This window comes from Hyaena hyaena, unplaced genomic scaffold (assembly GCF_003009895.1).
Source record: "Hyaena hyaena isolate Hyena2069 unplaced genomic scaffold, ASM300989v1 scaffold_111, whole genome shotgun sequence".
NCBI lineage: Eukaryota > Metazoa > Chordata > Mammalia > Carnivora > Hyaenidae > Hyaena > Hyaena hyaena.
Window position 1 is genome coordinate 2765391 of NW_024080743.1, and position 14010 is coordinate 2779400.

The following is a 14010-nucleotide window of genomic DNA, read 5'->3' on the forward strand; positions in this document are numbered from 1 at the left end:
TTTCTTCCTCTCAGACTTAATATTTCTCTTAAGACAAGGGTGCTGTTTAGGAGAATGCTGGGACATGACTGTTATTAAAATATTATCTGTTCAAATGCATGTATGGAAAATGTCTATAAAGTTTACTGTGACTGGGACATAAGTTGTTCAACGATGAAACATGAATAAATGAATGTGTAAATGAAATAATTTTTAGTTCTTCATTCTGCTGAATCTCTTGATGGAATTTTTTATTTGTGATTTGACATTTTTATATTAGTTCTTAGTTTTTGGTCATTTGCAGATTTAAAAAACATTCTGTCTTGTTTCTTTAGTTACTTATCAAAGAGATACAGTGAATTGGCATAGAGATTGATCTTTTCCTTTACTCATTTATACCTACCATTTAATTTGAAGTATTACTCAATATAGGTGGAAATCATCATAGACATTTTATAAGGTGACTCATTCATTGTTCTTTAAGCACCATGACTACATGAACTATGTTTGATACTGCTAGCCACTCTAACTTTAGTAGAGGACCTAGCTAAGTACTTGGAACATAATTAGTATTTATTAGTCTTTCAATGAATGAATAACCTTACTAAGTATCAGTCTTCTTGCCTTTGCATATAATAAGGCTAACAGTTAATGTGGGGCTCACTTGTTGAGCAAAAGAATTATTGGAAGAATAGGCATTATTTGGGTGGCACATAGGATATCCATACCAAAACCATGGACTAACTGAAAAGAGGGTATCTGTAGCTAACGATTCAATTTTAGCTTCTTCAGCTCTCTGAAACAGAACAAAACCTGTCACAAAGCCTCTATACCTGTTAGAGTCTTCAAGTAGATTTATAATTATGTTAGCCAAATTTATAACTTGCTATACTCCATTCCTTTTCATTATAATGGACAAGAATAATGGAAACAGTGTGATGAAGATATAAAGCTGCTTATGCCTGTTTGGTATATGGGGCAAACAGCTGTACACTTCAGTAACCTCTGAAACTGATCTCTCTTAGGGTGTAGAGAGTTGATTTAAAAAAAAAATATCCCAGACTTGTTCTTTGACAGATTCTTTACTAGTGTAGGAACCCAGGCACTTGTTAATTAGAAACAGGAGATGTGTCTTTAAAGAGCTCATAAATTCTCATGAATAAAAGAGAGAAGGGATGAAATCAGTAACCTTTTTGGGAAAGAAAAAATTTAACACTATATACAGCAGAAATGCCATAGTGTAATCATAATAGTATTTTGTATAATGCCACTTTTGGTTTTGTTTTTAAAACTACCTGCGATCATAGCAATTTTAATCTTAACTTTTTTCTTATAGCTGGTATTTAAAGATGCTACAGTGCTGCAAATGTAAGCAGTGGTTTCATGAGGCTTGTGTGCAATGCCTTCAAAAGCCAATGCTATTTGGAGACAGGTGAGAAGGGCACTTGAATTTTACCAATTGATACATTTTTTAGCTTTTATACTGTAGTTAAGTTTGCTATTGCAGTTTTTTTTTTTAATAATTTTTTAAAGTTTATTTATTTTGAGAGAGAGTGCACACAGAGGAAGGAGAGAGAGGGAATCCCAAACAGGCTTTGCAGGGTCAGCACAGAGCCCTAAGTGGGGATCAAACCCACAAATCATGAGATCATGACCTGAGCCAAAATCAAGAGTTGGAGGCCTAACTGACTGAGCCACCCAGGTGCCCCTGTTTGAGATTTCTAAAAGTGATTACAACAAAGATTTGTGTAGGAGTCACCTTAGAGGGAAAATATTGAATAATATATTTAAATAATGCATAATTTTATATATTTATTTTGAGGGGGGTCCTGCATGAGAAGGGGGAGAAAGAGAGAGAGAGAGAGAGAGAGAGAGAGAATCTTAAGCAGGTTTCATACTCAGCGTGGAGCCCACTGTGGGGCTCAATCCCATGACCTTGGAATCATGACCTGAGCTGAAACCAAGAGTTGGATGCTTAGCTGAGTGAGCCACCCAGGTGCCCAAATTATGCATAATTTTAAAATGCATATAATTTTTGTGCTTTTAGATGTTATTCTAGAACACTTTTAAGTATTTGATCAGTGATTATATTTGTTCCTTTTGTCCCACATGCTCTAAACTATTTCCATTGGTCTCTTTCTTTAAAGAACCTCAGTGGGATCCTGTGACAAAAAGTTGGAAAAGGCCATAGAACCTTAATACGCAAAATTTGCACCTGCGTTCTAAAGAATTTACAAAAGCAGACCGAATGTGCTTTTTGGATTAGGAGAATATGGAGGCAGAGAGCTCTAGGAAGAAAAATGAAAGACAGAGCACTGAATTTGGGATAAAAAACCTGGGTTTAAATGTTGATTTATGTTGCTTATTACTAATTTTTAGAATTTAGGAAGATAAACTTCTCTCCTTTTATTTTACCAGATTGTTTTGAGCATTGAATATAAAATTGGATGTGAGGGCTGTCGTCACAATTTGTGTTACACACAAGCTATTAGTAAAGTGTGTATATGAATCTGTGTGTGAACTCTGAATGTCTCCTGTGGTTAAAAAAAATTACTTTTGCTCCCCATATATGAACTGTTTCATTATTTGTTGTTACTGGAAAAGAAATTCTTTAAATCACAGTGTCTTAATTCAAATTAGATTTTGCTTTGTGTTTCAGTTATCTGTTGTAGGATATATACTTGCTGAATATTAGCTTCAATTGTTAAATATTGTTGAATATGTATACCCTTGATCACTCACTATACAACTTTTCTTTTTTCCGTAGGTTTTATACATTTATTTGCTCTGTCTGCAGTTCTGGACCAGAATACCTCAAACGTCTACCATTACAGTGGTAAGTATGGACATTTCTGTTAAGGAACAAAAAAGGGCCATATTCTTAAACTTAATAGGATGAAATGTTCTGTATACATTAACTTGGTTTAAATAAAAATTTTTCTTTATGTCTAGCTTTATCCTTAAATCTGAGTTCATCTTCACTAAAGATTGTCTAGTCTTATTGCCGAAATAATAAGGTCATTTATTTTCTGATCCATAAAATGTGACTACATATCTTCCAGATTTTCAAAATTCTTATTTACATTTTTAATTCATTTGGGACTTAGATGAGAGAGGTCTTATCCCAGATATGCCAGTTTCTGCTTTAGTGTAATTCTTGGGCATGGGAAGTATGATGAATTTTGGAGATTTACTGATAAAATGCTTTTAGTAAGTATTGGAAACTTTTATTGAATGCTTATGTATTTTAGGAAAAGATAAGATTTAACTCATGAATCAGATAAAATAAAGTCTGTTAAAGTATGATCTTTGCTATGGCTTATATGTAAGTGAAATGTAAAATTTTTATTGTAAGTTATTTTTTCTTAAAGTTACATCCTCTTTGAATGTATTTTAGAGATTATCCAGATATCTTTTACTTTATGTTAACTACTTAGTATAGTAAATGTTTAATGTTTTCCTGTTATTTTCATATGTAATGATTTATTGTATTGTGAATATGACTTATGATACTGACCTTCTGCTAACCTAAATGCTTCACTTTGGATTTTTTAATTGCTGTTTTTATTTGTAAACATATGATTTCTTAACCATAACCAAAAACACTGTTTTTGTATATTTTGATTATTTTTGGATTTCAGGGTAGATATAGCACACCTATGCCTTTACAACCTAAGTGTTATTCACAAGAAGAAATACTTTGATTCTGAACTTGAGCTTATGACATACATTAATGAAAACTGGGATAGATTGCATCCTGGAGAGGTAAGTGGTCTTAGAGCTAACTTCATTAGCTACTTGATATCTTTTGTATTGTTTTGTTTTTGTTAAAAGCAGACAAGATACATGTATAAGTCACACATCTAAAGTAGAATTTTATTTTTAGTTCAGGGAGAAATAACTTTGATGAGGATATGAAGACCAGCCCTCTCATCCTCCTGTTGCATGTTTACTCAGGGAAAAATGTAGGAGGAAGTAAATTACTTGAGTCTTCCATTTTCTGAAGTGAGAATCGTTGTAAAGATAGAAGGGAGGGAGAAATCCTTATTATTGTGTATCTTATGGTTCCTCCTTAGGAAAAATTACAGCTTTTTAAAAGTTTCTGTAAACTTAGGTATGTTAACTAACATTCTTCTTTCCTTTCTTGTTGGTACTCTCTTATATATCTTTGATTTCCAGGAATGGGGGGAGGGGGAGTAATAGTGTTAGAATATGAATTAGAGAGTGAAGCTCTCTGAGTTGGAGGTTATCCCTCTCATTCTGACATCTCATTTTGCCTTTCATTTGCAAACTTATGCTGGTTTACAGAGTCTTTTTAAAAAACGGTATAAAAGTTACTGTATGTTCATTGAAGAAGATTTTGACACAATAGGCGAGCAGGAAGAAGAAAGTAACTAAAATAACTTTAGTAGATACCTTGTTTTTAGCAGTTATTTAAAATTATTAAAATAAGGATATTGGGGCACCTGGGTGGCTCAGTTGGTTAAGTGTCCAACTTTTGATCTCAGCTCAGGTCTTGATCTCAGGGTCGTGAGTTCAAGCCCTGTGCTGGGCATGAAGCCAGTTTAAGAGAAAAAAAAAATCTATATCAATATTCATATAGATATAAATAGTAACTACTCTTAGCTTAAGTAAAAATTTTGTTTTATAATATGTGGAATTAGATGTGTAAATTTTAGTCATACATCACTTTTTGAGGTAAAAAATTGTGTAAACCAGAAGTTTCAGAAGAATTTCTGCTTTGTAGCTTTTAGACATGAGGCAGTTTATAAAAGGTTCAAATACCTGCAGAATATTTAGATTTTAAAAATCAGACATACCATTCAAACCAATGGAACCAAGATGTTTTGAGTGTTAGAAGTTGGAATATAATGCTGTTTTCTTTTACTTGCTTTTTCTGGATGAAATTTGAGAGGAAAGGAGTGACTTGTAAATTTGATAAATTTTAATAAACTGATGAGTGATAAAAAGAAACAAGTATAAGGCACTAGCAACTATAGTGTTCATTATAGTCATCTTAATATTTAAAGCTTTAATGCATTCTTTTAAAATGCTTTCTTTCTAGCTATGGTTGTTTCAGCACTTCTTATGCAGATACATCTGTATTCTTAGTACATTTTATGTTTCATATGATTAAATTCTGTAGTGGTTACTTCATGTAGATAGTGGGCACACATAAAACCTCAAGTTATTTTATTTCAAAATGCTTTTATTAAAATAAAAATTTATGTATATATTTTATTCAAGAGGCTGAAAATAGAGAACAGTAAAAATCACAATTAGTGTATTAAAAATTTTTTTTTTTTAATTTGAGAGAGAAAGAGAGAATCCCAAGCAGTCTCCATGCTCAGCATGGAGCCTGTAGTTGGGCTTGATCTAACAACCATGAGGTCATGACCTGCGGTAAAATCAGGAGTTGGATGCTTAACCGATTGAGAGCCACCCAGGTGTCCCTAGTCTGTTTTAAGAAATGAGTTCAGTTTATTAATTGCATGTGTCTGAGTTCTAGCTCCTATAGCCCAGTTCTGATACATATTAAAAAATTATTTCATTAGGAGATGGATATTTTCCTTTGCTGTAGCTTATGGGGTAATGTCTTAGAAATAAGAAATTTCAATTTCTTATTCTTTGCAAATATGGACATTTCTTAGTCTTTTGTGAAATTTAAAAATTAAGAGGAATAGGGGTGCCTGGCAGTCTCAGTCAGTAGAGCATGCAGCTCTTGATCTCGGGGTTATAAGTTTGAGCCCCACGTTGGGTATAGAAATTACTTAAAACTAAAATCTTTCAAAAATAATTAAGGAAAACAGTATACTCTAATAAAACTTTACAACAGAAAAGTTTTACTGTTGTAAGGAGTGTTTCCATTTTTTGAAGCCCTTAAATTTATTATAAGAACAAGTGGCTTTCTGATCATTTCTCATTGCTTTTTCTCTGCATTAAAACAAAATATTGAGACTTAGTCATTCCATCCTCCTATATTTACAGATAGAAGTTCAGCTTTTAATTTTCTGTATTAATCTTTTATATCTTTATATTGTCACTATAATTGGTTTTGAGAGTGAGATTTTAATAATAGAGACTAACATATATGTCAGCCTGTAACATGTATTCAATAATTTTCATTTAGTTTGCTTTTAATATTTGTGATAATAGAAACAAAGATAATACAAATAATGAGTTATTCTGGATTATTAAAATTGTAAATCATTGGTTAACTGAAATCAAATTGTAAATTGAGTTTTGTACTAATTCAAATTTAGGTTAACAAAACTTCGTTTTTGTTTATATTTCTGTTAATCATTTTATAAAATAGCATTAATTACTTTTAAAACATGGGAAAGTACTGTATGTTGAGTATATTGTTGGTTGAGTACTCAACTCATTTTGAACATCAGTCTTATTATACGTACTCTAGATTATGTTACATTGACAGTTTCTCTAGAAGTTTCTCCTCAAAATTAAAACACAAAAATGGTTGTAATTTTTCTCCCTCCATCTAAGTAAAAGAAAAAATCTTGTGATGACTTGAGAGGTTGATTGAAATTTGTATGACATTTTGTTTATGAATATAAATGGACACACTAGTAACAGGGAGACACTTATATTTGCCATCCCTGAGCTAAATTTGGACTTAATTTTATATATTATATATGATAACTCTGGTCAAAATTTAATGATATTTCTGTGCTGTTTTGGAAGCCCATTAAGTACTTACTTCAATTTCCAGTTATTTGAAGCAGTCTTAATTGAATCAGTGATGTCTGTTTAGTGTTTTGTACTTCTTTTTTTGTTGTTGTTATAAAGGAAATAATACTGTGGCTTCTTTTATAACAAAAAGAAGTCTCAAAAATATTGAACTTATTTTGGAGAAGAATTAATTTTGGGGGGAGAGTGTATCCTTTTATACTGAAAGGCAAATTTAACATTTATATATCATGCTTTTTCCTTAGTTGATTATTTCACGATTGAAAACAGAAGCTGAAACTTTAAGAACATATCAGATCATAATGATAGTTCTATATCATGTTTCCTTATGTGATTTTTTTTTTTTTACGTCTTTGAGACTTCATGCCTTAGTGATTATCATATAGACTGAATGTAGCCATTTGAGAAATCACTGTTTTGTAATGTTTGCTTTGCGAGTAAAAATATGTAATACAACATTTGAGATCCCAAATAAAGGTAGCTTAAGGCTTTTATTTAGAATGAGGAGTTAACTTGTACTAGATTGCTTTTGGAGTTAAAATGAAATATTCATACTTTATAGAATCTGCTTATTATTATTTGTCTTTAATTCCTAATGTAATCTAAAATTCTAGTTCTGTAAGGGCAGCCTCCTTTACTGTTAACTGTGGTCTTAAATTTTTAAAAAACGAAGATTGATAGCAGAACAATATATTGAGTGCTTCTTTATTTCTAAAGAATGTAGGGAGAAAGGCATAAATAAAACATCTCAGATGAAATGCTATGGCAGAAATGATATTTTGGCTAGAGAAAAATGTATTATAGAGGTATTGGATTTTAAGTGAAAATCATAAGAAATATGATTAATAACAATACTTGGGGTTTTGAGTGTTTTATGTTAGCATACAGTGTACAGGTTGGCAAACACTTAAACTGTTTGGCATACGCAGGCGTAGGCAGCATGGAATTCAATACTCATGACTGAAAAATATATTTTACTGAAGGGAAGAGTTACAACTATGCATAATAGTATTTACGTCTATACAGAAATTTACAACCCTGAAAGTTAAAGCCTAGTCTGAAATTAGTGTCTGTGGTAGAAGGAACCAAAATGGTTATTATGTTAACAATATATATTACAAACCTCATGGTCAGATCACAGACCTAGAATATGATGCTCTTTTAATACAGAGTACTTGATTTAAACTATAATATCTATACTTACTAGTCTTCAAAATAACACAAAGGAAACCGCCCCCCCTTTTTTTGTGTGTGAGAGAGAGAGGGAGGGGGAGAGGGAGAATCTTAAGCAGGCTCCACATTTAGCCACAGGGCTAGATCTCACAATTGTGAGATCATGACCTGAGCTGAAATCAACGGTTGAACGCTCAATCGACTGAACCACACTGGTGTCCAGAAAAGGACCCCATGACCCCATAATGCAAGTTGAAATATATAGTTCTATGAAAAAGAGCTTTGGAGTGCTGAAGGAACTTACACATAAAATTTCTGAGACATCATAGAGAGTAAGTACCAAAACAAAGAAGAGAGAGAGTTTATTCATTATGCTTTTCAAAAAGTGAAAGAGAAGTAGATTTGAGAAATTAGTTTTGTGGTTGTCAGCATAATTATACAGCACATTTTTCAGATATCTGGTTTGTGAATATTTAAAAAGCAGTAAGTAGGGGCGCCTGGATGGCTCAATTGGTTAAGCATCTGACTTCAGCTCAGGTCATGATCTCATGGTTTGTGAATTCTAGCCCCATGTCGGGTTCTGTGCTGACATCTCAGAGACTGGAGCCTGCTTCACATTCTGTGTCTCCCTCTCTCTGCACCTCCCCTGCTCACGCTCTGCCTCTCTTTCTCTCTCTCTCAAAAAGAAAGTAAACATTAAAAAATGTTTAAAAAAATTTTTAAGGCAATAGGAAGAACACTGTTTTAATAGAACGTTTCTTTTTTGATGTGGTTAGCCACACTGGTATGTCAAAATGGGTATGGGTATGGTATAGACATTGCATAACTCCCATTTCAGATTAGATAATGAAATTTGAACTGTTTAAAATTAAAAATTAAATGGACATGTTACTAATTGAATAATAGAAACAAAAGCAGTCAGTGATTGGAAATATTCTTGAAGGAGATTCTAAGGAGAGTCAGTGTTCTGTCTTTTGGTCTGCCTTCAATTCAAGGAGTATGACAGAACAAGAGAAAAGATGATCTCAAACACAGACCTGAAAACAAAAGCAAATTAACAGCAGTTATAAAGTTCTGCTTTCTAGGCTTAAATACACAAACATCTGGTTCAGAAGAAGTAGCATATGATAGGGAGCACTTGATTTGATCAGTTTATCTGATAAGATTTTAGAGTTGGAGTGTCAAGGGAGAGACGAGGAAGAGGATGGAATTAGTTACCCAGAGCTTAATATGAAATAATCATGTAATGTGGCTGCTGAAAACTTTTAACCTAATCTTATACTTAGACATAATCTTATACTTAGACATGACAAGCTGCTGTCAAATATTTGAAGAACTGTCTTGTAAAAGAGGGAATAGAAGAGTTCCAGGAAGGAAAGTTTTGTCCACCTATGGAATGGGCTCCCTCATAGGTGCCTCATCAGCGTTCATCAATGGTAATATTTAACCCAAGGTTGAATGACTGTCAGTACTATTAAAGGGATTGCAGTATTGATGGAACCTTGAATTAGATGGACATCTAGAGTGTCTTTCAAGCTTTAAGGTCTGATTCTGTTATTTCTTCTTTAATAGAAATTCTCTATCATTGGACACTACAGAAATTACGATAAGAGGAAGTGGTATGGTATAGAGGCATGAGCACCAAACTGTCCCATTTCTTTTCTTTTTTTCTAAAAGCACCCAATGCATCAGCACAGTATGGGCTCTCAGTGAATGTTGAATGAATGGACTTTTTGTCACTTGGGTTTCAGATTCTAGCTCTCTCACTAATCAGCCATGTGAATTTGAGCACTTCATTTAACCTTTATATCTGTTAACTAATCTGTAAAATAAAGGGAGTTGGAGTAAATGTTTCTGTCTCTTCTGCCTCCAACATTCTATTCGGCAGATTTGTTTTCTCTTTTTACTTGAAGCAGTTTAGAGGTTTGAAAGTTTAAATTGGTTAAGACCATGCTGGTAGTAAAAAGTCAACTATGTTATTCTGGAATTTTTTTTTTTTTTAAGTTCTGTGGCTTTAATTGAGAATGGTTCTTCTTTAATGTAGATTTTGTTTGCTATTGGGCCCCAGACTTTAAACTTGGAAGAGGACACAGAAATGACTTTTAAGGGAGCTCTTTTGAAACAAAATAGTATTTTCTAGAATTGAATGTTTAGATTTTAAAATGATTTCTGATGATAAATTACTGAGACATTTTGGGTTTAGGGATGGCTAAAGTCTATAACTTTTATGAAAATAACTCCCCTGCCCCAGTTTCATAGAATTTTTCAAAATTACAGAGATTATGGATTTCCCAGTAGAAGTTTTGGGAAATAAAATGTTATGTTTCTCATTTTTTATCCTCTTTCTTACTAGTATCTATCAGAAGCTATTGATATCTATTAGAATATTTGTTAGAATCAATATATGGATGATATTAAAGTCATTCATTCTGTGTATTATTTCCTCAGATTATGGAATTAAAATAAATTTCGTAACTAATAAAATCCCATTTTTGTAGTGTTTTAACAGTTCTTTCAGACATATCATTTGATTCATAAAATTACTAGTAAAGTAATTAGAGGAGGATTTTTACACCTGTTTATGTTTATATATTTTATTTATTTTTTTAATATTTATTTTTGAGAGAGAGAGAGAACAAACGGGAGGGGCAGAGAGAGAGAACAAACGGGAGGGGCAGAGAGAGAGGGAGACACAGAATCTGAAGCAGACTCCAGGCTCTGTGCTGTTAGCACAGGGCCCGATGAGGGAGATCATGACCTGAGCGGAAGTTGGACGCTTAACTGACTGAGCCACCCGGGCGCCCCTACTCATCTTTTTATAGATAAGAAAACAAGAAGAGATTAAATAGCCTTAGATCATGTAGCTAGTCAGTGAGGACCTGGAATTAGATCTTAGATCTTCTGACTACCAGTCAGTACTCTTGTCTTCTGCATCACATTGCCTCTATCTAGCACCTGTATATTACTAACTGATGAAATTATAGTGCGTTAAATTGTTTCTTGATACTTCACAGCTGGCAGACACACCAAAATCTGAAAGATATGAGCATGTTCTGGAGGCATTAAATGATTACAAGACCATGTAAGTTGATTTATTTTATGTATCCCTATGAGGGAGACTTGTAGTAAGTATAAGGAATAATTGTTTAAGAGTTGTGGGATTGATGTTTAGAACTAGTACAAACCATTTTAAACTTTTTAATTTTAATTTCCATCTGAGTAAAGCAGTGATTCTCAAGGGTTGGAGAAGGGAAGAGCAATCCTCTGGGGATGGTGGATGGGAGGCAGGCATACCAATATCTCAGGGGACTTTGGCCTGTTCAGTCGAAAAACATATTCAGTAATGACTTGTTTTTATAATATAGTCCCCTGAAAATAAATTTTTAGCTGGTGGGAAAATGCAAAAGATAGTGGAAAATATTATAGAGAATATTGGTTTTAAAATGATTGAGATCATCTGTGGCTTTAAGAGTAGTTATTGCCATCAGTTACAGAAAAGTAGTATTAGTAGTCTTAAGTTTTTGATAATTGATTATTGTTCAATATATTCTTGTATAGACTGTTTTTAAAAAAAATAAAAGCATATCTACATTTCTTAAAAATATTTAAAAATTGCAATGGAAATAATTTTTTAAGTGTATATGCTGGCTCTAACCAACTATTGAGCTATTTTATAAAATTTTTGTTTGTAACAAGTTGCTTGTTTTGAACTTGACAGAATTTCGTCCTTAAAAGTGTTATAATTACTAGCAGCTAGATCTTTAGGTCAGTTCAAAAAGCCATTAAGTGCCCAAGCAGTTACTGCGCTGGTAAAAATACTTTATGGGATGTAAATTCAATAATCCACTTTAGGGTACCAGGAAAACATCTGTTCTTATTATGATAGAAATGGGAGCTCCTCTTTTCTCAAACCTGCATGGAAGTGGAAGAGCATTCCAAGCATTTGGTAGTGGTTCTGGAAGGTAGGCAGGATATAGTAGAAGTAAGGTAGGTGGGGGTGTTTTGGAACAATGAGCCTAAGGACTTTGGAAAAGAGGAGCGCTTTTTCAGACACCCACACTGAAATAACATTTTTTGTTCGAGGTTATTGCCAGTTCTAAATCTGACACACAAGACACTCCTTTTATTTTCTGGACCTCTCATATTGGGTTCTCTTTTCCAGTGCTAACAGCTGTTACTTTCTGACCAGGGTTTCTCCCCTCACAGATCCACTCTGAAATAGAAATCTTCTTTTCCTAAACCATTTTTGAGATCTTTTAAACAGGACACTGAAATATAGAAAACACATATTGGGACTAAAAAGACACTGCTCTTTACTCTTCTTCCTTTAAAAAGTTAGATGCCATGTTTTATTATTTTTTTAAAAAAATATTTTAATGTTTATTTATTTTTGAGAGAGAGAGAGAGCACAAGCAGGGGAAAGACAGAGAGAAGGAGACATAGAATCTGAAGCATAGATGCCCCATTTTAAAAAGAAAAGTGGATGTGTGCTCTTCTCCTTTCCTTCTGATCCTGTCCTCCTTCCCACCCCCCCATTATATCCTACTGTGGATTGACTCTGGGACAGATAAGAATCCAGGAAAGCAAAGGGAAAGAACAAGTTTTGTAGTATTGGGTGGACTTTCATCTATAAAGGCTTTATATCTGAAAGTTATGAGTTAGGGTCTGACATGTATATGTGTTCAGTTTTTAAATTTTTAGTTAATTTTTTTAAAAATTTAGGTTTATGTCTGGGAAAGAAATAAAGAAGAAGAAGCATTTGTTTGGGTTGCGAATTCGTGTTCCTCCTGTGCCACCAAATGTGGCTTTCAAAGCAGAGAAAGAACCTGAAGGAACATCCCATGAATTTAAAATTAAAGGCAGAAAGGCATCCAAACCTATATCTGATTCAAGGTAAAAGTTGAACTGTGGCTTAGTTTTTCTCTTTAGCTTATTTGTAACTAAAAATGTGTTATTTAGTCTCATTAGTATATATGAAAGTATAAGTGGCAGTTACCCTGATTTGTTTTCCTGTTTATAATTTCTTGTTTAGACAAGGTACAAAGAGTTAATGTTAGATGTTTATTTATTTATTTTAGATCTTAGGCTTTCTAGGAATAAGCCCTATCGATTTTGTTAGCAGACAGCTTAAGTACTGGCTTGTTCATTTGTTTGTTCATTTTTCATTCATTGTTTATCCACTTATTCATTCCGTTTATCAAAGAACTTACTGTCTTAAGTGCTGAGGATACAATAACAAAACAGACTCTCCTTCTGCCTTGATGGGGTTTACAGTATAGTGGTAACAAACAGGTCATGCTAGTGCCATGTAGGGCATAGTATATGGATTTAGACTGTACTGGGATGGATAGAGGTGAAGCAGTTTACTTTTAAGAAGGAAGCCTAAGACCTATTTCAGATGATATTTAAGCTGAAACTCAAAGAATGAGACTAACCTAACAATGTGAAGAACAAGGGAAGAATACTGCAGGTGGTGGAAATAACAAATATGAAAGGTGTGAGGCATGTTCTAGGAATTCACAGACTAGTGAGGTATGAATGAGGGTTAGAGAGTAGAATCAGGTGTTGGAAAGTCATTTGGATTTGTAGAGTTTGGGTTGTGTTTTAAGAATAATGGGGAGCTATTTAAAGATGTAAGCAGATTGACTTGTCCTTTAAAATACTTCTTTGTTTGCTTTTGAAGAGTGGATAAGTACAGAGGTAAGAATAGAAGCAAATAAAAATGAAGATTCGTGCGGTCATCTAGGTATAAGAGATTGGGTAGTGGTGTCAGTCAAATGGAGAGAAAATAGATTTAAGGCTTCTCTTGGAGGGAAATTCATTAGCTTAGCTAATGATTTAAATTTATGAAAGAAAGGGAGAAATCAAGTTCTACAAAGCCCAGATTTCTGGCTTGAACAACTGGTGGGTGGTGATGTCTGGTATCAAGATCTGCAGGAACAGATTTTGGCATGTTGAATGAAGCATTTTGCCATGTCATACTAATTGAGTTCAAGGTTTTTACAGGGAATACTAAATGATGCTGATGTTAGATACAGACAGATGGGTGTCTCACTCAGGAGCTCAGGAAAGGTCAGGGCACATGATATAAATTTGGAAGCTGATTTATAAGGCCATGAGAGTGAATGAAATTACCTAGGAAGCAAAGAG

General features: G+C 33.5%; 1 protein-coding gene across 8 annotated transcripts in view; it reads left to right on the plus strand.

Annotated features, from left to right (window-relative positions):
- Positions 1-14010, plus strand: part of MTF2 (metal response element binding transcription factor 2) — a 72835-nt gene that overhangs the window by 50325 nt on the left and 8500 nt on the right. For all 8 annotated transcript variants that reach the window (XR_005529123.1, XR_005529124.1, XR_005529126.1 and 5 more), the window contains 5 exons: positions 1316-1411; positions 2747-2815; positions 3621-3744; positions 10875-10942; positions 12583-12753. Coding sequence is in view for 4 of the 8 variants with exons in the window: in XM_039236440.1 (XP_039092371.1) it covers positions 1316-1411; positions 2747-2815; positions 3621-3744; positions 10875-10942; positions 12583-12753 (528 nt within the window). In the remaining 4 variants the exon portion in view is untranslated. The remainder of the gene's footprint in view (positions 1-1315; positions 1412-2746; positions 2816-3620; positions 3745-10874; positions 10943-12582; positions 12754-14010) is intronic.